General features: G+C 50.5%; 2 protein-coding genes and 1 long non-coding RNA gene across 9 annotated transcripts; 2 read left to right on the top strand and 1 right to left on the bottom strand.

Moving 5' to 3' along the window:
- Positions 1–175: 175 nt before the first annotated feature.
- Positions 176–15,330, bottom strand: LOC307096414. Its single transcript, XR_013813262.1, has 5 exons — positions 14,510–15,330; positions 8,303–8,410; positions 3,687–3,854; positions 3,259–3,362; positions 176–749 (listed from the first exon to the last, which is right to left on the bottom strand). It is a non-coding gene; the product is annotated as an uncharacterized lncRNA (long non-coding RNA).
- Positions 1,333–12,586, top strand: PORCN (porcupine O-acyltransferase). Of its 6 annotated transcripts, none has more exons than XM_079766020.1 (15): positions 1,348–1,454; positions 1,768–1,879; positions 2,118–2,290; positions 3,673–3,865; positions 4,131–4,174; positions 4,573–4,634; positions 4,835–4,965; positions 5,079–5,096; positions 6,431–6,556; positions 6,712–6,812; positions 8,159–8,235; positions 8,329–8,392; positions 8,503–8,588; positions 9,618–9,728; positions 12,129–12,586. In XM_079766020.1, the coding sequence occupies exons 3-15, from the start codon at positions 2,155–2,157 to the stop codon at positions 12,228–12,230; spliced, it is 1,251 nt and encodes a 416-aa protein (XP_079622146.1). In that variant the 5' UTR covers positions 1,348–1,454; positions 1,768–1,879; positions 2,118–2,154; the 3' UTR covers positions 12,231–12,586. The 6 variants fall into 6 exon arrangements, with proteins under 6 accessions (XP_079622143.1, XP_079622146.1, XP_079622142.1 ...); XM_079766016.1 differs by having other exon boundaries at positions 4,573–4,754; positions 12,129–12,577; XM_079766017.1 differs by lacking the exon at positions 1,768–1,879 and having other exon boundaries at positions 1,333–1,454; positions 4,573–4,754; positions 12,129–12,577.
- Positions 14,239–19,675, top strand: EBP (EBP cholestenol delta-isomerase). 2 transcript variants are annotated; one of them, XM_079766023.1, is made up of 5 exons: positions 14,239–14,377; positions 15,338–15,656; positions 17,995–18,031; positions 18,160–18,290; positions 19,112–19,675. In XM_079766023.1, exons 2-5 carry the CDS (start codon positions 15,356–15,358, stop codon positions 19,333–19,335), a joined length of 693 nt encoding a protein of 230 aa, XP_079622149.1. In that variant the 5' UTR covers positions 14,239–14,377; positions 15,338–15,355; the 3' UTR covers positions 19,336–19,675. The 2 variants fall into 2 exon arrangements, with proteins under 2 accessions (XP_079622149.1, XP_079622148.1); XM_079766022.1 differs by having other exon boundaries at positions 14,244–14,377; positions 15,294–15,656; positions 19,112–19,672.
- The last annotated feature ends 3,921 nt before the right edge of the window (positions 19,676–23,596 follow it).

Genomic DNA, 23,596 nt, shown 5'->3' with positions numbered 1-23,596 from the left:
ACTTGAGTATGTCTGAAAATAGAAAAAAAAATAAGAATGAAGTCTAATTTATAAAATTTATGGCCTGCACTCTGCTGTTAAGGAAAGGAATTAGCAAAAAGAAGAGAAATAAATAAGAAGAAGAGGGATTAGCATTGGTGAATCTGGTCTATGTAGTTTATTCATCATTACTGGATTCCATTTTTTTGCTTGTGATACATGAATCTTAACTTATGAGTTAAAACTCCATTTAACTTCACGTTAACATTTGCTTTAAAGAGGGGAGACACACATTTCTCTTCCATTGCCACCGCTATTTCCAAGCAAAGAACTGCTAATCCCATTCTTTTGTTTAAGAGAAAGGGACACCAAAGCTCGGTCAGTGGGCATGACTTGCCCAGCTCCATGCAGGCAAGCACTAATCTGATTAGAGCCTGTTTTCCTTAGCTCCTCAGGTGACGGCGGGGTCCAGCTTGATCTGGGCTTCCTTCTCCCTTCCCCATCGTAGCTGAGCACGCAGTACTTGCGCCACCAATGTTCCTTTGGAAAAATAGGCCCTTCATCAGCCTAGGGACCGAGTGGGGTGCCCAGACAATGAGGGGTAAGGGAGGCAGACAGCAGGTGTAGCGTAAATCCTGTGTTGGGGCAGTGTTGGGGACGCTGTAAAAGCTTCAGAAATGCTCCGGATCTGTCGGGTGCTCCGAACTAGCCTCCTGGTTCACGCACTACTTGCTGGGGTCACCCTCAGTGCGAGGTGAAGAACTACGGGGCTGGGAAATGAAGCAAGCAAATCAGTTCTCAACGACCAGCCAAGGAGTCCCCCCCCCCCGGGGAAGCCCAGGCGCCTAATTGGGGTTCCTCGGTGACACAGTCAATACGAAGAAATGTTTCGGGCCCGTCCCTGCGGGTGGAGAGGATTGGAAATGCCTGTAGTTCCCTCGAAGGATGGGGCAGGACGGACCTCGGTTCCTTTGCCCATCTGTGAACCGAGGCGGCACTGTGCGCGAGAACGTGCGTGGGTGAACAGTCAAGGTGAGGGGCTCTCCCTCCTCCCTCCCCCATCTTTCCCATCTGGGCTCCCAAGGATTGGGAATCTGATCATTGAGGCGTTGGTTCTTGGCCGGCCCGACACCGCCGGACGGGAATGATCAGGGGCTGCAACACTCAGGGCCCCAAAGGTGCGGGCGCAAAGGTCCCCCGCAGCACCCCGCTCCTCTCAACCTCCCGCTCCTCCTTCCCTCGACCCTCCCGCCTCCCACCTCCTCTGCCGGCCCCGCCCCGCTCCTGCCCTCTCATTGGCCGAGCTGGCCGGCCGGGCCTCCCCGGGATTTAAAGGGCCCGCTCGCCGCGCTGCTCTCCAAGCCGCAGCTGGTCCCGGCCTTGCGGCCTGCGGGGGAGGCTGCCCGGAGGAGGAGGCGACGGTGGCGGCGGCAGTGCGTCCCCGGTCCCCGGGACCGCAGCTTCCTTCCTGCCAGGTAGGTCACAGGAGTGCGCGCGCGGCTCCTCCGCTCCCATCCTGAGACGGCCTCCCCGCACTGATCTGCAGCGCGTGCTCTTGGGTCCCCTCTCCATCACCTTTCAGACTCCCCCTTCTGCTCTGTCCCCAACCACCACCACCACCTCCCTGAAGTCCCGGGGCCTGGGCAGGGCTTTCTCGGTGGCCAGGAGTGGCCGGGTGGGGGTGAGATGGGGCACGCAGGGGATACAGGACACCCCTCACATCCGTACAAGGAGAGATGCACACGGCCCCCAAGTGTCACAGGATCTCCCTCTCTGCCCTCCACACAGAGTGACTCTACCTTGGAAACCAGAGAGCGTCCCCATTTGATATACCGGCCTGGAATGTACACCATTCATTCCCCATCGGACCCCGACTCCTCACAGCATAGGAGAGACACAGGTCCTTCATTCACCACAGGTCGTGGGCTGTGTGCGTGCACCCAGGACGCTCACACACGCACAGTTGGCGGCTCAATCTGATGTACCTGACACCCACACCCTCTCCCGGCTCCCCCTCCCCCAGCACTGTGTGTCTAAATGGGTTGGACAGCCCCAAACTGAAATCTGAGCGCTCAAGTCTATGCCTTGAGCATGGTCTGCCCCATGGACATCCCTGCTCTGTGTCCCCACTTTGACAGGTCTATCCATCTGTCCATCCATCCGTGAGGGGCTGCGATGGCCACCTTCAGCCGCCAGGAATTTTTCCAGCAGCTGCTGCAGGGGTGTCTCCTGCCTACTGCCCAGCAGGGCCTTGACCAGATCTGGCTGCTCCTTGCCATCTGCCTCGCCTGCCGCCTCTTCTGGAGGCTTGGTAAGTGCCTGCCCCACTATGCGCCATGCCAGGCCATATCACACTGCCACATTCGTCCATACCAAGCCACACCTTATCCTGCCGCATCTTGCCATGCCAAGCCAGGCGCCAATATGTCCAGCCCACCCCCTCCCACCAGGCGAAGCACCATGCTACCACACCACATCCTACTATGCCCAGCCATACCATGCCAAGCCACGTCCAGCCATGCCAAGCCATGCCTTTTAGTATTCCTGGGTTCTAGGATTCTGGAAAGCTGAGGTTCTTGGATTTTGGCAACCTGGAATGTCTACATCCCAACGTGATAAGATTCGGCAATGCTGGTGTCAACGGGTTATGGAATCCCAGAGTACCACACTCTAGGGTTTGGGGAGCTGACAAGTTGAAATTCTCACATTCTAGGCTTCCAAAATGCTCGCATATGGATTTCTAGAATCAGGGCATGATGAGATTTCTGAATGCTGGAATTCTGGAATGTTTCCACATTCACAGCAAGCCTACATCCAAATGCTAAGACTCTAAGTTCCCAAGGTCCCTATAGGATGCTGAGAATTTTGGGAATCTGAAATTCAAAAGTCCTACATTCTATTTTTATTTTAAATGGATGTTTTATTTTTTCTTAGGTTTATCATTTTGAAATATTTCGGTTACTGAAGTTAAATTGAAAGAATAATACAATGAACACCCATTATATGCATTACCAGATTCCCAATGGTCAACATCTTCCCATACTAGCCTGTTCTATCTATCTATCTGTCTATCTATCTATCTATCTATCTATCTATCTATCTATCTATCATCTTTCTAAATCATTTGAATAACCTGCTGACACTTCACCCCGAATGCATCAGTGTGTGTCCCCCCAAAAAACAAGGACAACTTCCCCCAACAACCACAGCCGCAACCATCACCCCCCAAGAAATCTAATCTGGATGCAATAATATTACCCAATATAAGTTGATACTCACATTTCTCCCAGGGTTCCCAAATGTCCTTTATAGAGGTTCCTTTTCTTTAAACCCGGGATTTGGCCTTGGTCGGGTTGCGCAGTTGGTTAGAACATCGTCCCGATCTGCCAAGGTTGCAATTCAATTCCCAGTCAGGGCGCATACAAGAATCAACCGATGAATGCATAAATTAGTGGAATAACACATCGATGTTTCTCTCTCTCTCTTTCTCTCAAATCAATCCGTAAAATAAACAAATAAAGCCAGGCCCTGCCACCTCTCCAGCTCCTCAACACCTGCTTGGAGCCCCCTGCAAGCCCACCACATGCCAACCTCTAGGCCTTTGCCCAGGCTGTGCCCTCTGCTCAGGTTGCCCTCCCTTGTTGCCAGCCCACCCAACCTCCCTTTCTTGTTCTCTGTCTCCCTCACCGGAAGGGCTGCCATCCTACCTGAAGCACGCAAGCACCGTGGCAGGAGGGTTCTTCAGCCTCTACCACTTCTTCCAGCTGCACATGGTCTGGGTTGTGCTGCTCAGCCTCCTGTGCTATCTTGTGCTGTTCCTCTGCCGACATTCCTCCCATCGAGGCGTCTTCCTCTCCGTCACCATCCTGATCTACCTGCTCATGGGGTATGGCAGTGAGCCCTCGTGCCCATGCTGTTGGCAGAAGGGGGAGGGGGGTCCCCTGGCTGCTCCTCGGGCGGTTGTGCAGGACAGGAAGAGCACTGGCTGGGCTTGGGCTCCCCCTGGAGGAGGGAGTCCTGGGGAATGATTCCTCCATGAGGTGGTGCTGGACAGGGGTATAAGCCTCTCTGAACCTTGATCCGCACCTCCCTTTGTGGTCTCTGAGGCCAGGGGAGTCCTGGGCCCAAGACCACCACCCTTTTTTCCTCAGTGAGATGCACATGGTGGACACTGTGACGTGGCACAAGATGCGAGGTAGGAAGCCCTGGCTCTCTCACCTGCCCCAGCCCCCTGCCCCACTCTGCATCTCCTAACTCCCCCACCCCTGTCCTTCCTTCCCCACTTTGGTCCCTCATCTGTCCACCCCGCTGGACATGCAGGCCTCAGATGCCCTTTTACATCCGTCTCTCTCTACTAGGCCTCCCCCCCCACCGCCCCCATCTGCCTTTCCCATCTCATGTATGTGCCTGGCTCTTGAAAAAGGGCATCTGCCAGTCCTGGGCCTACCTGCTCATCTGCCTGTCAGACTGTGCGCCCACTTGTCCACCCTTGAACTTCTCTTTTCCTACCACCCCTCACCTGGTGCTCCCCCTCCCCCCCCCCATGCTGACCTGCTCTGTGCCCATTCACTTGATTATGGGCACCACACACAGGGGCCCAGATGATCGTGGCCATGAAGGCGGTGTCCCTGGGCTTCGACCTGGACCGGGGCGAGGTGGGTGCCGTGCCCTCACCCGTGGAGTTCATGGGCTACCTCTACTTCGTGGGCACCATCGTCTTTGGGCCCTGGATATCCTTCCAAAGCTACCTACAGGCTGTCCAAGGTCGCCCTCTGGTGAGGTCCTGGGTGGACAGGTGGGCAGGGACTGTGGGAGCCCCCACAGGGCAGTCTTCATGGAGCCTTGATCCCCACAGAGCCGCCGGTGGCTGCAGAAGGTGACCCGGAGCCTGGCGCTGGCCCTGCTGTGCCTTGTGCTGTCCACCTGTGTGGGCCCTTACCTCTTCCCGTACTTCATCCCCCTTGATGGTGACCGCCTCCTTCGAAAGTGAGCACGGCCTTCGAGGCCTCTGCCCTGCAGAGGGGGTTGGGTAGGGACCTGGGGTCTCCCCAGCTCTGAGCCTGTCTCTTAATGCTTCTGTCTATCTTCTGTTACTACAGCAAGAAACGCAAAGCCAGGTAAATGAGGGCAGGTGCTGAGGGCGAGTGGGCTAACTGGGGGGCGGAGGCATAGTCTGTGACCTCTTGGTTCTGTTAAGTCTGAGACTGTCTGACCATGTCCCCCATGACTGGACCGAGATTGAATGTCTGTCCGTGGCTGTTGTTTGGCCAAGATCGGCTCTGTAACTCCATGTATGACTGACACCCTGACACATACTATGTCTGAATGTCCGTCTGTTCCGCTGTCTCACCTTCAGAAGCCAATGACATGACTGTAACAGGGAGTGACCAGTACGGGTTGGCTGGTGATGCTGACCTGTCTGAGACTCTGGCTAGGCGTGTGTATGGGTTGTTTGTCTCTCAGCCGCTGACTCCCGATGTGGGACTGCAGTTCTGGCTGTGCCATTGTCAATGACGGGGGGTGTGGCTGTCGTTGGGTAAGTCTGGCTTGTCTGTCACTCTGGCTGGGAATGGGTCTGACTGTAGCATGTCATGTGCCTCTCTGATGGGTCTGCCTTCTCTGGCTGCATGGTGTTGTCTAGCTGAGGGGTTGTGACCGACTGACCATCTGCCTCTGGTAGAACTAGGATTCCATCCAGCTCTTGGATTGTGTGGCCCCCTCCCTGCCCCCTACTCACTGGCAGCTGATTGTAGGCTAATGCTGAATGAGGCTCTGGCAGGTGGAGTGACTTGCCCAATGTCACCCAGTGAAGCAGCCAGGCGTCAATCCCAGGCCTGATTCCAGAACCAGCCTTTTCCAATGCAGGACTCTGCCTGTGTCTATTGGATGACTGACAGGATGACTGTTGGGGGGTAGACTTGCGTATGTGTGCATAGCAAGGAGCTTGATGATCTCTGTGCCTAACTATACAGGACTTTTGTATGTCTTATGGTCACTGAGGCAGGTTAGAGAGCTGCGAGGCTGGGAGTCTGATGCTATGCGTGTCTGGCCACGTGGCTGTGTCACGGTGTAGGGCTGTTAGGACGGGCCTCTGACAGAAGCTGGGTCTGGATGTCTGGCCATGTGAGACTGCGGGACCATAGCATATTGTAGAGCAGCTCACACACCCACCTGAGCCCCATGAAACTGACAGTGTCTGCATGTGTGTAGCGATCACACCGCACCTATGTGTTTGCCACTGTGTTTCCGTCTTGTCTAAGACCAACTCAGGCCAGCCTCCTGGGCCTCTGACTCTCTTTCCTTTCTTCTCTGCTGCCTTCCTGACCCCTGGGGGCATTAGGGGCACCATGGTAAGGTGAGTCTACAGAGTGGGGCTGGGGATGCTGGCACATGGCGGGGTGTCATGCCGGCCCCTGGGCATGAGGCCTCCCCCCTGCTCCTTTCTCCCCAGGTGGCTGCGAGCCTACGAGAGTGCTGTCTCCTTCCACTTCAGCAACTATTTTGTGGGCTTCCTGTCCGAGGCCACGACCACGTTGGCGGGAGCTGGCTTCACCGAGGAGAAGGATCACCTGAAATGGTGGGGCGGGCTGGGGGGCCATCCTCTCCCTCGGGGTGTCGCCTAGAGGAGCTGCAGGGAGGAAGGGGGGGTGCTCCCGTGGGAGGAAACAGCCAAGACTGTGGCAGTCAGATGAGTGGAGATCCCAGATGAATTTGTATACCTGTTGCCCACAGGGACCTGACAGTGTCCAAGCCACTGAATGTGGAGCTGCCGCGGTCTATGGTGGAAGTTGTCACAAGCTGGAACCTGCCCATGTCTTATTGGCTAAATAACTGTGAGTCATCAAGCCACCAATCCAAGAGTGGGGAGTCCTCACCCCAGGCCCTTTTACATACTCACACAACATTCACTGAGAACCTATTGTATGCTAGGCTGAAGGTACTGCAGGGACCAAAAAAAAAAAAAAACCGACCACAGCCCCAAATCCCTGCCCTTGTGGAGCTGACATTTTTGTGGGGGGAGCACCTAATAAGAGAAAAAATGGCCCAGCCGGTGTTGATCAGTGGTTGAGCGACGACCTATGAACCAGGAGGTCACAGTTCGATTCCAGGTCAGTCAGGGCACATGCCCGGGCTGCGGGCTTGATCCCCAGTAGGGGGCGTGCAGGAGGCAGCCGACCAATGATTCTCTCTCATCCTTGGTGTTTCTATCTCTGTTTCCCTCTCCCTTCCTCTCTGAAATCAATAAAAAGATTTTCTTAAAAGAGAGGACAATACAAAAGAGTTCAGATGGTGATAAGTGAGTGCTATGGTGAAAAATAATAAGAATAAAGCAGGAAAGGATGAGCTGGGGTGTTGGCAGTGTGGGTGGGATGTCGCAATCTTAAATAAAGTAACAGAATAAGTCCCACGGAGGAGGTGACATTGGAGCCGAGATCTGAATCAGGTGAGAGAGCAAGCATTGTCAAATGTGGGGGAGGAGTGTAACAGATGGAGGGAACAGCCAGTGCAAAGGTCCTGAGACAGGAATGTGCCTGGCATGTTTGAGGAGAAGAGAGCGAGAGGGCCAGCAGCAGGAGGCGAGGTTGGAGAGGTGGCAGGGGCCTGGTCCTGTGGGCCCTCACTGGCCACGGGGAGGACTTTGGCCTTGTCTCTGAGAGAGCTGGAGCCACAACAGGGGTCTGGGCAGAGGAGGGCTTCGGGCTGACTTGGTTGTAACAGGACCCTCTGGCTGCTGTGAGGACAGATGGGGGGGGGGAGGGTGCCAGGCGGAAGCAGTGAGGAGGCCAGGGCAGTAGTCCGGGTGGTGGAGGCAGTGGGCATGGCGAGGAGAGGTCGGATTCCGGGTAAATTCTGATGGTGACACTCACAGGATTTGCTGGGTTTGGCTGTGGGCGTGAGGGCAGGGCAGATTAAGCGTGATTCTCAGGGTTTTGCCCTGAGGAACTGGAACGGTGGAGTTGACTGACATTGGCTGAACTGGGACAGACTGTGGGAGAGAGAGATTGGGAGGGAAGTTCAGGAGCTAAGTTTTGGACAGAGGACGTGTGAGACCATTACACAAGACTTTGTCCTGGGCCTTCCAACACATTGTGTGTATCCTCACCCTGCTCAATGCCCGCCCCCCTCCCGGGCAGGAGGGAACCTTGGGAGACTCTGGACCCCCATCTCCCTCTTCCAGATGTTTTCAAGAATGCTCTCCGCCTGGGCACCTTCTCCGCAGTGCTGGTCACCTATGCAGCCAGCGCCCTCCTGCACGTGAGCCGGGTGAAGGGGGATCAGGGTGGGAGCTGGGCGGGGGTGGCAGGGCCTCCTCTTCACTCACCTCATTGCCCCCTGGGGCCCCACCAGGGCTTCAGCTTCCATCTGGCTGCGGTGCTGCTGTCCTTGGCATTTATCACTTACGTGGAGCACGGTGAGTTTGGAGCCCAGCCTAGGAGACAGGATGGGAGGTTGGTAGGGGGCTAGAACCACTGTCCCCTGAGGCTAACCTGACCCCCTCCCCCCCCCCCCCATCTACCCCAGTCCTCCGGAAGCGCCTGGCTCGGATCCTCAGTGCCTGCGTCTTGTCGAAACGGTGCCCACCAGACTGTTCACACCAGCATCGCTTGGTGAGGGTTCAGCCTGGGCAACCTCAAGCCCAACACTCCCCCTCAAAAAACGTTGCTTCTGTCTCCATCTTATATGTGTCTCAGGGTGCCCAGCTTCCTGTTCTGGTGCCTGAGCCATCCCAGAACCTCACCTCTGTTCACTGCCACGCGTCTCTCTAACAAACATTTATCAAGCACCTGCTGTATGCACACCGGGCACTCATGTCCCCCGTGAACATTTATTGAACACCTGCTGGTACCAGGCACTATGTTAGATGCTGGAGACACAGTGGTGAACAACAGACTAGCAAGTTCCAGCCCTCTTGGGACACACATTTTAACAGGGGAGTCAGGAAATAAAAAAATAAGTCAGTGAAGTATAATAGTTTGTCCGATGGTGATTAGTGCCAAGGAGGAAATACACAAGGGAAAGGAGAAGGGAATGATCAGGGGGTGAATGGATTCCATTTTGAATAGGGAGGTGCCTTTTGAGTTCCGCTGAGGGAGGTGAGGGACGGAAGCGTTCCAGGCAAAGGGAAGAACCAGCGTAAAGGCCCCAAGACGGGAGAGGGCCTGGAATATTTGAGGAACAGCGAGGAGGCCAGTGTAGCTTGAGCAAAGCGAGCCAGGGGGAGAACAATGGGTCCTGTAGGACATGCGAGGAATTTACTTTTGATTTTTGTTTTTTGTTTTTCCTTCTGTTTGCAATAAGAAGTATGGACAACCTCAGCTTTGTCTCCTATCAGACAACTGATGTTTCTTACCATAAATCCCCAAGTCAGAGCTCCACCATTCTGCCTCCTTTGCCTGAATACTCGCATCTCCCCCAACCTGGACGCCCTCAGTGCAAACAGTACCCTGAGCCCTGGAGACCTGTTGGGCTCCCATTGGAGCATCTGAACCATGTCGTTCCTACCCGGGGGTACCATGGACACCCTCATTCCTGGAACCCACTGCACTTGGTGCATCTCCCTGGGCTCCCCTGCCCAGGTGGGACTGAGGGACAGTGAGTAGGTCCAGCTGCCAAGCAAATCCATCTGTCCCCCACAGGGCCTGGGGGTACGAGCCCTAAACCTGCTCTTTGGGGCCCTGGCCATCTTCCACCTGGCCTACCTGGGCTCCCTGTTTGATGTCGATGTGGATGATACCACAGAGGAGCAGGTGAGGTGGGGCCCTGGGCTGGGGGTACCCAGGGATGTGCCACCTGCTCATGGGAACCATGAAGACAAAGGGGGCGGGGAGGCTGAGACACGAGGACCGTGTGTGGTGTGTCTCTAGTTGGTGCAGCTGGTGCTCCTCTGTCCTTCCTTCCCGTTGTCCCTCTGGGCACTGCTGGGTCTTTTATTTGGGTGAAGTTTGCAAAATACATTTCTTTTACTTATTTTATAGAGATGGACTGCAAAATCCAGGTTTGCCTTTTTTTTTTTTTTCAATTAGTCATCTCATCATATTTTTGTTTAGGTCAAATCCGCAAGGTTTATTCTTATTTATTTATTTTTTTTAAAATCTTCACTCAAGTCGATTATGCAAACTCTAGATTCAACTTTTAAAATGGCTATTAAAATGGCTAGGCTATTTTTATTCATGTGGAGTATGCACATTCCAGATTTTACTCCTTTTTAAATTAAAAACATTTTCTAAAATAACGTTTTCTCACATAGCTCTTGCAGGATCCAGGTTTTGCTTCTCTTTTACATTTTTGTTTTTGATTAAAAATAAAACTTTATATTATTTTCGTCGTTAAAAACAGCTTTTAATTTTTAATCAGGTTGAGTGTTCAAAATCTGGGTTTTGCTTCTTTTTATTTTGGGGGTTCCTTTTTGTTGTTGCTTTTCAAAGAGAGTAGAAGGGAGGGAGGGAGGGAGGGAGGGAAGGAGGGAGAGAGAGAGAGAGAGAGAGAGAGAGAGAGAGAGAGAGAGAGAAACATTGATGTGAGAGAGACACATCAACTAGCTGCCTACCACATACACCTGGATCAGGGAGTGGAGCATGAACCTGCAACTCAGGTATGTGCCCTTGACCAGGAATCAAACCCGAGACCCTTCGGTGTGCGGACCAATGTTCTAAACACTGTGCACACCGGCCAGGGCAGGGTTTTGCTTCTTTTTAAATAAAGTTTTTATCTTGTTTTAATCAAAACATTTAAAAATAATTAATGTATATCACAAAGTTTAAAAAAACCAAATAGTATTTAAGATATTCAGGGGAAAGTCTTGCTCCTACGGTCTACTCACTGCCCTCTTACAGGTAACCACTTTCCTTCATTTTATTAAAATACTAGAGGCCCATTGCATGAAGATTCATGCAATAGACCTTCCTTCACCTGGCTGCTGGCACCGGTTTTCCTCCGGCACCTGGGACCCAGGCCTTCGCTCTGGCCGCCACCTTCCGCCTTCGCTCCAGCCAGAGTCTTCACTGACTCCGGCTGGAGTCTGCAGACTTCACTTCCCTCCGGCCAGAGCACCGCTCCTGTAGCTCCCTCTATCCCCTGCCCTCCCCCTCATAGCAGGTGTCCTGCCCCGCCCGGCCACTCCATGCCTGGAACGGCTGGGGTGTGGGGCCGCTGACATTTTTGTCCTGCTAATTTGCATATTCCCTCCTGATTGACTGGTGGGCATCATGGAGGTAGTCAATTTACATATTTCTCTTTTATTAGTGTAGATCTTTCAAAAATGTAAGTATAATAAGCGAATATAAAAGCATCTTTTAATTCCCTCCCCTGGTTTTTACCCTAAAGGTAACTCATGGATGACAGTGTGCACTACATGTTGCTTTTCTATAAATGATCCTTGAAAATCTTCCACATCAGTACATAGAGTGTCCTCACTCACTTTTTTTCCATTGTAAGGCTATGACACAGGGTAGTTTGTCCCTTATCAGTGGACACCCAGGTGATTTCCAGTCCTTTCCTATTACAAATCACATTGCAGCCAGTAATATCCTCATACCCGTGTAGATTCACACAGATGCAGACAGAACTGTAGGATCGATTTTTGGTAGTCGAAATGGAGAAGTCACCTTTTTGCTCTCCCACCAGCAGTGTGTGAACTTGTCTGTCCCCCCACCAACAGAGTGCCTCTCAGACTTTCCGGATGTGTTTGCCAGTTTGAGAGGAGGAAGATTATGAGTGAGGCCATACATTTAAGAGCTATTTGGTTTTCTCCTTTACTGAGAGTGGCCTACTCACCTCCTTTGCCAATTTTTGTCTTTTTAAAATATTGATTTCTAGGAGCTCTTTACATATAAAGGAGAGTACAGGTCAGAGAGTGGGGTTATCTTGCCCTGTCTTTAAAATGATTTCTAAACAAAGCATGAAAGAAAAAAAACCTAAATCTGCTTACCTTTTATATGCAGAGTACAGGTCAGACAGTGGGATTGAAGAAGAAAACACAAAAGAAATAAAACTAAACCTGTTTATCTTTTATATCACCCAGTTTTTTCTCTGGGGCCTCACCTAAGGTCAGCATGGAGTCACAGAAATGGCCTTGAGCAAAGGATGGGTTTTCCTGAGACCGTCTTTGTTCTTGCTCAGTGGGACCATCACTTCTTTCTCTCCCACAGGGTTATGGCATGGCATACACTGTCCACAAGTGGTCAGAGCTCAGCTGGGCCAGTCACTGGGTCACTTTTGGATGCTGGATCTTCTACCGTCTCATAGGCTGAGGCACATCTGTGGACCTTCCAACTTCCCTCAAGGCTCAACCCCTCCTCAGGGTGCCAGCTCTGATGGAGGATGAGGGATGGCCCTCTAATTCTTGACCCCTCTCCATCATAGTCCCCCTAACACCCTTACACACACACACACACACACACACACACACACACACACCATTTTCATGCCTGCTGATCCCCACCCCACCACAAGGCGGGAAGGGGGTGGTCCCTGCTGGGGCCAAGGGATGGGGGATGCTTAGGGAAGCAGAGAGGGGGAGATCCACAACCTTCCCGCCTTCCCACTCCCTTTTTATATACAGTTTGTTATTGTCAAATAAAAGTAGGAACTATACAAAAGACTCTTTCTTCACTGCTTAGTGGGGAATAGAAGTGAGTGAGGAAGGGGGCACAGCGTGGATAAAGGTTTGGAAGCTGGAACCATGAAGAGGGAACAGTTTGTGATTAGCTCATTGTTCATGATTGGATGTTGAGACAGAAGATGGCACTGCCTGATAGAAGTAGGGCTGGGACAAATTAGTTGCGTGTGGGGGAGGCCTGATACCAACTGGCAGGAAAGCTGATTGGTTGCTCTAACTGGGACAGAGAAAAGAGAAAGCAAGACACAGTTGAGCCTGGCCAGCATGGCTCTGGTTGAGAATTAACCTATGAACCAGGAGGTCACAGTTCGATTCTAGGTCAGGGCACATGCCCAGGTTGAAGCTCCATCCCCAGTGTGGGGCATGCAGGAGGCAGCGGACCAATGATTCTGTCTCATCATTGATGTTTCTAACTCTCCCTCTCTCTGATATATATCTACATATATAAAAGCCTAAGTGACCGGCCAACCGGCCTACTGGCCAGTAGCTATAATGCACACTGACCACCAGGGGGCAGATGCTCAATGCAGGAGCTGCCGAGCTTCGGTCACTTGGCAACAGCGGTTCTCAGGTAACACACCTGGAACCAGAGAGGAGGGAGCCGGATTCCGGAGTGTGTCACCTGAGAACTGCCCTCTCGCAATCCAGGACCCCTCAGGGGATGTCCTAGAGCTGGTTTCAGCCTGACCCCCGCAGGCCAGGCTGAGGGACCCCATCGGTACACGAATCCGTGCACCGGGCCTCTAGTATATATATATATATATATTTATATACATAGTTGATGCTTACTGATCCTTAGGACTGAGGGTTATGAGTTGTAATTGGACAGGAGGTTTGGGATGGGTCTGGATTCTAACTGTGCATTCTGGGTGCTCACTGGCTTAGAATTGTGGAGTTCAATTTGGTTCTGTAGAGCTGGCACAGGGAGATTGAGTATCTCCATGCCAATTGGCTCTCAAGGTGTTTTGATTGGTATTTCTGACCTGAAGTTGGGAGAGGTGAGGATGACCGCTAAGGAGTCCTGAGCACTGAGGTAGAGGATAGAGGTGTAGTTTACAGGATGTGATCGTAGTATTGTTTCCTTGTGCATTCGGGCAATAAGAATGAAGGCTTTTGGTCTTAGCCGGTTTTGCTCAGTGGCTAGAGCATCAGCCTGCGGACTGAAGGGTTCCTGATTCGATTCTGGTCAAGGGCACATGCCCAGGTTGCAGCTCGATCCCCAGTAGGGGGCGTGCAGGAGGCAGCCAATGGATGATGTTTCTCATCGATATTTCTATCTCTAACCCTCTCCCTCCCTCTCTCTCTAAAAATCAATAAGAACCTACTTTTTTTAAAAAAGAACGCAGGTTTTGTCTGGCAACGGATTCACTGGTCTGATTAGAAAACGAGGGCAAAGAAGAGAGGACACAATGCAATGCTGATTCCACAGCAGACGATTGACTGATAAGAGGATAGGGAAACTGAAGCCAAGACTGCTTGCAAGTTGGTTTCGGTGGAAAACGCCCACCCACCGCGGCACTCCCTGCCTTCACCCACCTCCAGACTGGGGCTCAGCCAACAACGAAAGTGGCACCACGCCTGAGGGCGGGGCCGGTGGCGCATAGAGAGCTCTGATTGGTCGGGAGTGGCACTGGCCGCCTCCCAGCCCCTCCATTGGCCAACTCCATAAGACGAGGAACCTGTGAGGCAATGGGTCTGAGCTAGGTTGTCACGGAGCCCGCAGGCCAGCTCAGCAGAGCCGGGACCCTGCTGGACAGGTCGCTGAGACAGCGCCGCTGGGTGAGTGCCCCCCCCTACCCCCGCCCCGCCTGCCGCTCCATCCCGTCGCTCTCCGCTGCCAGACGGCCCGCCACGGGCGCGCCTGCGCGAGACCCTTTTCCCCCCCCTGCAACCCGCCACCGCGCCACGCACCTCACGCGCCTGCGCGAGACCCCCTGGTACCGCGTGGTCGTCCGGGCTACCGAAGATCCTCCTTCCCATTGGGCAGCTGGACCAGAGGCTTCTAGTTCTGATTGGTGGTCTCTGCGTTGAACCCTCCTTTTCCTCTGCAAGCGCCGCGGAGACCTGTGCCTTCCCCTTTCCCGTGCCTTGCAGGTTGCCGGCGGTGGACGCTGTTGCGGGAAGCGTTTGGCTTTCCGCGCGCCGAGCCCGAGGGTTGTGGTTCTCGTTAGTCTTCTCTCGTCTGTCCTGCCGTTCCCAGGACTACAGAGAGGGGCTCGCTCTCCGCTGAACGATGCAGGACACCGACTCCAGCCCATGGGGCCCAACCTGTTGTCTGTTTCTCCCCCAGCAGCCTGTGACCCCCCGGGGGGCACGGACCGAGCTTGGTTCCTGGGTCTAACCTTAGCAGGGCGTGACCAATGAGGGCTCTGACCTAGTCAGATTCTTCTGTCTGCCCACCGGACTGTGACCAATGAGAGCAGGGACCCGTCCTGATTCCTGTCTTCCTCAGCTGACTCTGACCCTGAGGGCAGGGAGCTGGTCTGGTTACTGTGTTTACCACATATGGGTCCCAGAGGGCTGGAACAGGTTTTCATTCTTTCGGTGGCCTTAAAGCAGCATATGACTCGATTGTGGTTTTGAGCCAGTTTTATAAGTCTAGTAACTGATCAGTTTCGTCCGTTTGCATTTTTTGTGATAATAAACCATTCGGATGTCATTTTATTATCTCATTCTGTGCTTTCTGTTTGTTCAGGTTTTTCTCTTCCCTTTTCCTTCTTTCTGCTTATCCACACACAGCCATCAGCCTACAAAGACATGGCCACCAATGCCAGCCCCTTGCACCCATACTGGCCTCGGCACCTGAGATTGGACAGCTATGTGCCTAATGACTACCCTGCCTGGCATATAATAGCTGGCCTCTTCTCCGTCACTGGGGTCGTAGTTGGGATGACATGGCTGTTGTCAGGACCTGTTGCCATCATCCCCCTGGGAACCTGGCGACGACTGTCACTGTGCTGGTTTGCAGTATGTGGGTTCATTCACTTGGTGATTGAGGGCTGGTTCAGCCTCTACAGCAAGGAACTTCTTGGAGACCAAGCCTTCTTGTCCCAACTCTGTGAGTCCTGAGTTCTTTCATATGCTGTGGGAGGGAATTTGGGGGGCAGGGATTGGCTAACAACTTTTCTTCTATTAATTTATTTTAAAATTTTATTTAACTGTTTGTCGCATGGGTCAAAAAACAAACTATTTAAAGAAGTATGCAGCCTGGCCGGTGTGGCTCAGTGGTTGAGCATTGAGCTATGAATCAGAGATCACAGTTCCATTCCTGGTCAGGGCACGTGACTGGGTTGTGGGCTCAATTCCCAGTGTGGGGCGTGCAGGAGGCAGCCGATCAATGATTCTCTCTCATCATTGATGTTTCTATCTCTCCCTTCCTCTCTGAAATCAATAAAAATATATAACATAAATAAATAAATAATAAAATAAAGAGGTATGCAGTGTGCCCTGACCAGCATGGTTCAGTGGTTAGAGCGTCGCTCTTTGCATCAAAGGGTTGAGGGTTCGGTTCCAGGTCAAGGGCACAAACCTGGGTTGCAGGTTCAATACCCCACCCTGGTTGAGGTTCGTGCAGGAGGCAACCAATTGATGTGTCTCCCTCACATTGATGTTTCTCTCTCTCCCATCTTCTTCCCTCCCTCCCAATATCTCTGAAAAGCAATGGAAAATATATCCTCAGGTGAGGTTTAACAAATAATAAAAAGAAGCATGCAGTGAAAATCTACCTTCTGTCCACCAAGTTTCCTCAATTATTAATCACTGTTAATAATTGCTTGTTTTCTTCCAGGGTTTATTTACACATAAATTATACACAGAAGTTTAATTTGTCTCAGTTTGCTTGATTGTAAAAGAGGGATAATAGTAATACCCAAATATATGTAAGGCATTTAGAACAATGTTTGGCAAGCCATATAACTGATTATTATTATTATTATTATTATTTGGCAGACAACAGGTGCTATATAACTGTTTATTATCATCATTTTTATTTTTCCCTTTTATATAAACAAATGGAAACATGCTGTATACACTTCTGAACTTTGCTTTTTTTAATCAGATCATTCTTCATCAGCTCTTAAAGAGCTTTCAAAGCTTAAATGTTACAGAATTATTTGACTTGTCCAGTATTTTTTAAATATATTTTTATTAATTTCAGAGAGGAAGGGAGAGAAAGAGAGAGAGAAACATCAATGATGAGAGAGAATCATGGATTGGCTGCCTCCTGCACACCCTGCACTGGGGATGGAGCCAGCAACCCAGGCATATGCCCTGACCAGGAATCGAACTGTGACCTCCTGGGTCATAGGTCTATGCTCAACCACTGAAGCCATGCCAGCCAGGCTTGACTTGTCTAGTATTAATGATCATTTCCCCCAGTATTTTGCTGTTATAAGTAATACTCCTTTTGGTCTCATGAATAAAATGGCTATGAACATTGTTATAAGAATCTTTGTGTGGGGCTCTGCTTTCATTTCTCTCGGGTAACTATGGAGGAGTGGCTGGGTTGTATGGTAGATATGTGTTTAACTTTATGAAAAACTGCCAAACTGTTTTCAAAAACTGCTGCATCATTTTATATTCCCATCAGCAGTATATGAGAGTATGGTCAGGTGTTTCTTAAATTGTAGACCTTCTAGTGGATGTGGGTGCTCTCTCATTGTGGGGTTTTAATTTGCTTTTACTTAATGATAAATGCAAGTTTGAGCACCTTTCATTTGTGTATTGACCATCTGGAAATCCTCTTTAGTGAAGAACCTACTCCAGTCTCCTGCCTGTTTTTATGTCATGTGATCTGCCTTTTTCTTATTGATTCTCTGCTTGCGTTTTCATTCATTCATCTGTTCACTTTCTCTCTCAGTCCCTTCCTCCTTCCCTCCTGCCCTCTTTCCCTTTCTCTCTCTCTCTCTCTCTCTCTCTCTCTCTCTCTCTCTCTCTCTCTCTCTCTCTCTCTTCTCTCTCTCCCCCTCCCCTCCTCCTCCTCCTCCTCCTCCTCCTCCTCCTCCTCCTCCTCCTCTTCTTCTTCTTCTTCTTCTTCTTCTTCTTCTTCTTCTTCTTCTTCTTCTCTCTCTCTCTCTCTCTCTCTCTCTCTCTCTCTCTCTCTCTCTCTCATTGGCTGCGTCATTCACTTCATCATCTATACCTGCCTCCATTGTTCTACAGATATTTATGGAATGCCAGACAATCACAGCAGCACTTACTGTTCTATGTCAGGTTTGCACACATGTCTTGCATACATATATGAACTCTAAAATCCAGACAGCCACCTCATTGCAGATGAGGAGTTGGAGGCATGGAGAGGTTATGAAGCCTGCCTTATTCCATGGGCCCCCCGCTCTCACACGTGTGAGTTTCTTTTCCCGCCTTCATCCTTCATGTGTGTCTCTTGTCTTCTTCAGGGAAAGAGTATGCCAAGGGAGACAGCCGTTACATCCTGTAAGTGTTTGCCTCTGTCAAGGGAGGCCTGAATTGGTTTGGGGCGGTGGTGAGTCAGGGAGCACTAACAGGGTTCCCTGAGCTTGGAGCACAGTGATACCAGTGTCGCCTCACCCTTTCTCCTGCAGGAATGACAACTTCATGATATGCATGGAGACTATCACGGCTTTCCTGTGGGGACCACTCAGCCTTTGCGTGGTGGTTGCCTTTCTCCGCCAGCATCCTGTCCGCTTTATCCTACAGCTCGTGGTCTCTGCGGGTGAGAAGAGGGCCCACACTGATGCTGGAGGGATTACCAGGGATGCGCGGATATGGGGGCGTCCGTGTGGGTAGGATCTCTCAATTGTGCCCACCCAGGGCTGAGTCAGATTGAATGATAAATTCCCTGAAATTCTAGAACAGCTATGCCCCTCTCAGCCTGTGTTCTCAAGTGGGAAGTGTTCATTTCTCTTCCTCCTCCATCACAAAGTCTCCTGTGAAGGAGGTCATGGTTTGATTCCCGGTCAGGGCACATACCCGGGTTGCGGGCTCGATCCCTAGTGTGGGTTGTGCAGGAGGCAGCCGATCAATGATTCTCTCTCATCATTGGTGTTTCTGTCTCTCTCTCCCTCTCCCTGCCTCTCTGAAATCAATAAAAATATATTTTTTAAATATTTTTTTAAAAAAACAGTCTCCTGTGAAGGTTACATGAGGTGGCCCACGCTGGCCGGAAGTCCTTAGGTCCTGTAGGCTTAGGATTTCTAGCCTCTTTCATCTAAGATTCAGTGTTCTTACATTGTTAGCTTTCTTTAGTTCTAGAAATGTGGGTTATCTTTAGTCCTGGAATCCTCAGCTGTCTTGAATGAAAGGATTTTGAGCTTCCTTACATTCTGGAGATATGAGCTCTCCTGGGTTCTGAAATTCTCAGCTTCCAATTTCTGGAATTCTCACTTTTCTGATTTTTCAACTTTTTAGCTATAAGATTTCAGAATCGTTAGCTCTCTGAATTTGGGGATCCTAAGGACTGAGACCTCAAATGATGACTTGGAAAATGCCTTGCAGTAGCTCCTCCTCCTCACATTTCCCTTCCACCTCCCACAGGCCAGATGTACGGGGATGTGCTGTACTTCCTGACAGAGTACCGTGATGGATTCAAGCACAGCGAGCTGGGCCACCCACTCTACTTCTGGTTTTACTTTGTCTTCCTGAATGCCCTGTGGATGGTGCTGCCTGGAATCCTGGTGCTCGATTCTGTGAAGCAGCTCATGCACGCCCAGAGCCTGCTGGATGTCAAAGCCATAAAAATGAAGAGCAAGCAGAAATGATGAGTGATGGGCTGGGCTTTACCACGGGCTGATGACGAACTCTCCATCTGCCAGAGGAGTCTGTTCCTTGCTCCCACAGGTGGAAAGGACAAAGGGAATTGATCTGTCAAACAGGCTGATGGGCGGGCACCAAACGGGCCAGCAGTGGGGAAGAAAGGAGCTGTGTGGAGCTGTTGCAAGGAGCTGTGGGGACAAAAGTCCAAGAGAACCTACAAGGTCCGCAGTGGTGGTAATTTTTAAAATAAGGAAATAAAAGGTCATGACCCTAACATTGAAAGATCTTTAATTACTGACCCCAAAGACCCCTCTATCACTCACTCATTCCACAGACCACCATTATACCATTATCTCAGCCATAGATTCCCATCCCCATCACATAGACCTTCAATCATGTAGATTTCACTAACTCCAGAAAGTCCCATGATGGCTGATTAGATTCATGAGTCACACACCTGCAATCTCTCTTAAGGAGAGAACCCCACCTCCTTGGTGTTCTCTCCAGAACACACTTGCTCATTTTTTGCAATAGGGATAAGCTGAGAACAAGTTCTTCAATTTACTCAGCCCCTTGTCTCCTGATTAAGCACCCCACAGATATCCCATCACTCAACTCACAGACCCCGCCCCCAGGTACTCCAAAAACCCCAACACTGACCCCACAGACTCACCCATCGCTATTCTAATCCCCATCATTTACCCGTGACCCCACAAAACACCCCCACAGACCCTCCCATCACTTACCCTATATACCCCATCATTACCCCTTAAGACACCTATCACCCTCCCCACAACAGCCTTTCTTTTTTTTTAATATATCTTATTGATTTTTTAAAATATATTTTATTGATTTTTTACAGAGAGGAAGGGAGAGGGATAGAGAGTTAGAAACATCGATGAGAGAGACACCGATTCAGCTGCCTCCTACACACCCCCTACCAGGGATGTGCCCGCAACCAAGGTACATGCCCTTGACCAGAATCGAACCTGGGACCTTTCAGTCTGCAGGCCGACGCTTTATCCACTGAGCCAAACCGGTTAGGGCTCTTACTGATTTTTTACGGAGAGGAAGGGAGAGGGGTAGAGAGTTAGAAACCGATGAGAGAGAAACATCAATCAGCTGCCTCCTGCACACCCCCTACTGGGGATGTGCCCACAACCAAGGTACATGCCCTTGACCGGAATCGAACCTGGGACTCTTCAGTCCACAGGTCAACACTCTATCCACTGAGCCAAACCAGTCAGGGCCCCACAACAGCCTTTCATTTGCCCTATAGACTGATCTCTATCACTCACAGACCTCTATCACACCATGGACCTATCACTTGCCCCAACAGACCTCCCATCATGTACCCAACAACCCCATGACTCACCCTATAGGCCCCCCCATCACGTATCACACAGAACCCTATCATTTACCCTATTGGCCTTTCATGACTCACCCTACAGATGCCCCATCACCCACTCTTTTTTTAAAAAATATATTTTATTGATTTTTTACAGAGAGGAAGAAAGAAGGATAGAGAGCTAGAAACATCGATGAGAGGGAAACATCGATCAGCTGCCTCCTGCACACCCCCCACTGGGGATGTGCCCGCAACCAAGGTACATGCCCTTGACCGGAATCGAACCTGGGATAGTGTTGGCCTGCGGACTGAAGAGTCCCGGGTTCGATTCCGGCCAAGGACATATGCCTGAGTTGCGGGCTCAATCCCCAGTGTGGGGTGTGCAGGAGGCAGCCAATCAATGATTCTCTCTCATCGCTGATGTTTCTATCCCACTCCCTTCTCTGAAATCTATAAACATATATTAAATAACTAGAGGCCCGGTGCACGAAATTCGTGCACTAGGGGTGGGGTGTCCCTCAGCCCAGCCTGCACCCTCTCCAGTCTGGGATCCCTCTCACAATCCAGGATTGCTGGCTCCCAACCGCTCACCTGCCTGCCAGCCTAATCGCCCCCTAACCACTCCCCTGCCAGCCTGATCACCCCCAACTGCCCTCCCCTGCCGGCCCAGTCGCCCCCAATTGTCCTCCCCTGCAGGCCCTGTCATCCCTAACTGCCCTCCCTTGCTGGCCTGGTCCCCCCCAACTGCCCTCCCCTGCTGGCCTGATCGCCCACAGCTGACCTCTCCTGCTGGCCATCTTGTGGCCATCTTGTGTCCACATGGGAGTGGCCATCTTTGACCACATGGGGGCGGCCATCTTTTGTGTTGGAGTGACAGTCAATTTGCATATTAACTATTATATAGGATTAAAAAAATCCCCATAACTCACCTTGAAGAATTCATCATCATTCATCTCACAGTCTCTATCATTAACCTCATAGACCTTCAATCAAAAAACAATGGGTACTTGCCCAAGCTTGTTTGGGTCAGTGGTAGAGCATCAGCCTGTAGACTGAAGGGTCCCTGGTTCGATTCTGGTCAAGGGCACATGCCCAGGTTGCAGGCTCAATCCCCAGTAGGAATGCAGTTGGCAGCCAATCAATGATTCTCTCTCATCATTGGTGTTTCTATCTTTCCCTCTCCCTCTCTGAAATATATATATATATATATATATATATATATATATATATATATATATATATATAAATTTTTTAATGGGAACTTGACAAATTTAGAGGAGGTGACATGAATAATAAAATTACAGATACCGTATTTTCCGGCGTATAAGACGACTGGGCGTATAAGATTTTCCTGGGTTAAAAAGTCGTTTTATATGCCGGAAAATACAGTAGTCCAATATATCTAATCCATTATATCTAATCCCATCAATATAGTCCAATATACTGTATTTTCTGGCGTATAAAACGACTTTTTAACCCAGGAAAATCTTATACGCCCAGTCGTCTTATATGCTGGAAAGTACGGTACCTGTAGACTGGTTCCAGGTGACGTGTGCAGAGCAGGACTTCAGTTCCAATCTTGGTTCTTCTTGAGCTTACAGTATAACTTTTGAGAAATGCCTCATTTTTAAGGTCAAAGCTGTGAGTTACTTCCTCACTTCATATCCATCACTTACCTTATTACTTAAGGCATCCTGGCCTTCTTGCTTTTCCTCAAACACGCCAGGCATAGCTCCACCTTCCATCCATTGCATTGTCTACTCTCTGTGTCACTTACTATCCCTTTGACCTTGAGCATGTTTCTTCCTGACCTTCAATGCTCTCATCCGTAAAATGCTCGTAATAATAGTGACTACCTCATAGGGTTTTATGCAGATTAAATGAATCAATATATGTAGACTCTCTGGCATGCAATTTCTATGTGTTGAATGGAAGAATAAATCAATGAAAAAAAGAGTTCTCCCCAGGACCATGGTGAAGACCTCCTTTTTTATCTTGTTTCCATTATCTTTCCATCAAAGGCTCTCTCCACAACCAAGACAGAGGCTTCTGACCACATCATACTCATATCTAAAACCTGTGCTCCAGAGCAGCGGTCGCCAACCTTTCAGACCTCACAGACCACCAGTGGTCCACGGACCATCGGTTGGCTGCTCCAAAGGTTTCCTTAAACCAGCGGTCACCAATCTTTCGGACCTCATGGACCACTGGTTGGCGACCGCTGCTCTAGTGCACTCAGGGTAAACTTCAAGCTCCAGGCTAATGTTTGGCTCATCCCATTCTACAGTAATTTTAATGAAAAGCAGACTCTCAAGCTCCTTGTTTCCATAAAAAATTCAGCAGTGCCATAAGTATTTTGGACTCCAGCACCTGGGATAAGAGAAATGTGCCAATAACCCTCTTCTGGCTTTCAAAAAAAATCATTATTTATACACTAGAGGCCCGGTGCACGGATTTATGCACTGGTGGGGTCCCTCAGCATATCCTGTGGGGATCAGACCGAAACCAGCAGTCCAACATCACCTGCCCTCCTGCCTGCCACTCCTGCTCATCCCGGCCCTGCTGCACCTGCTGCTGCACTACTCAATAGGCTTGCTGCTGCTCTGCTGCGGTCTCTGGGCAGTGGCGGCCAGCCATGAGCCCTGCATCTGGCGCCCGACGGTCAGCTGAGTGGCGCTCCTGCTGTGGGAGCACACTAATCACCAGGGGGCAGCCCCTGGTGGTCAGTGCACATCATAGCGACCGGTCGACCTGTCGTTCAGTCGCTTAGGCTTTTATATAGATAGATTCCAGAAAATAGATGTCAATTTAATATTAGTACCAAAGCAACAAATTATTTCAAAAGATACCAAAACAGAATTGCAGTCTTCTTTTAAAAAGTTGATGTTAAGGGTAGCATCCATATAACACTGCAACAA

The sequence above is a fragment of the Cnephaeus nilssonii genome (genome assembly GCF_951640355.1).
Source record: "Cnephaeus nilssonii genome assembly, chromosome: X".
Classification (NCBI taxonomy): Eukaryota; Metazoa; Chordata; class Mammalia; order Chiroptera; family Vespertilionidae; genus Cnephaeus; species Cnephaeus nilssonii.
This window is presented reverse-complemented; position numbering and strand designations above follow the sequence as displayed.

Excerpts from the sequence above, each read along its gene's own strand:
- EBP (XM_079766023.1), top strand. The coding sequence starts at position 15,356 with ATGGCCACCAATGCCAGCCCCTTGCACCCATACTGGCCTCGGCACCTG. Across the intron at positions 15,657-17,994 it reads AGCCTTCTTGTCCCAACTCT|GGAAAGAGTATGCCAAGGGA; the intron begins GTGAGTCCTGAG and ends TGTCTTCTTCAG. Across the intron at positions 18,291-19,111 it reads ACAGCTCGTGGTCTCTGCGG|GCCAGATGTACGGGGATGTG; the intron begins GTGAGAAGAGGG and ends CACCTCCCACAG.
- PORCN (XM_079766017.1), top strand. The coding sequence starts at position 2,155 with ATGGCCACCTTCAGCCGCCAGGAATTTTTCCAGCAGCTGCTGCAGGGG. Across the intron at positions 3,866-4,130 it reads CTGATCTACCTGCTCATGGG|TGAGATGCACATGGTGGACA; the intron begins GTATGGCAGTGA and ends TTTTTTCCTCAG. Across the intron at positions 6,557-6,711 it reads GAGAAGGATCACCTGAAATG|GGACCTGACAGTGTCCAAGC; the intron begins GTGGGGCGGGCT and ends TGTTGCCCACAG.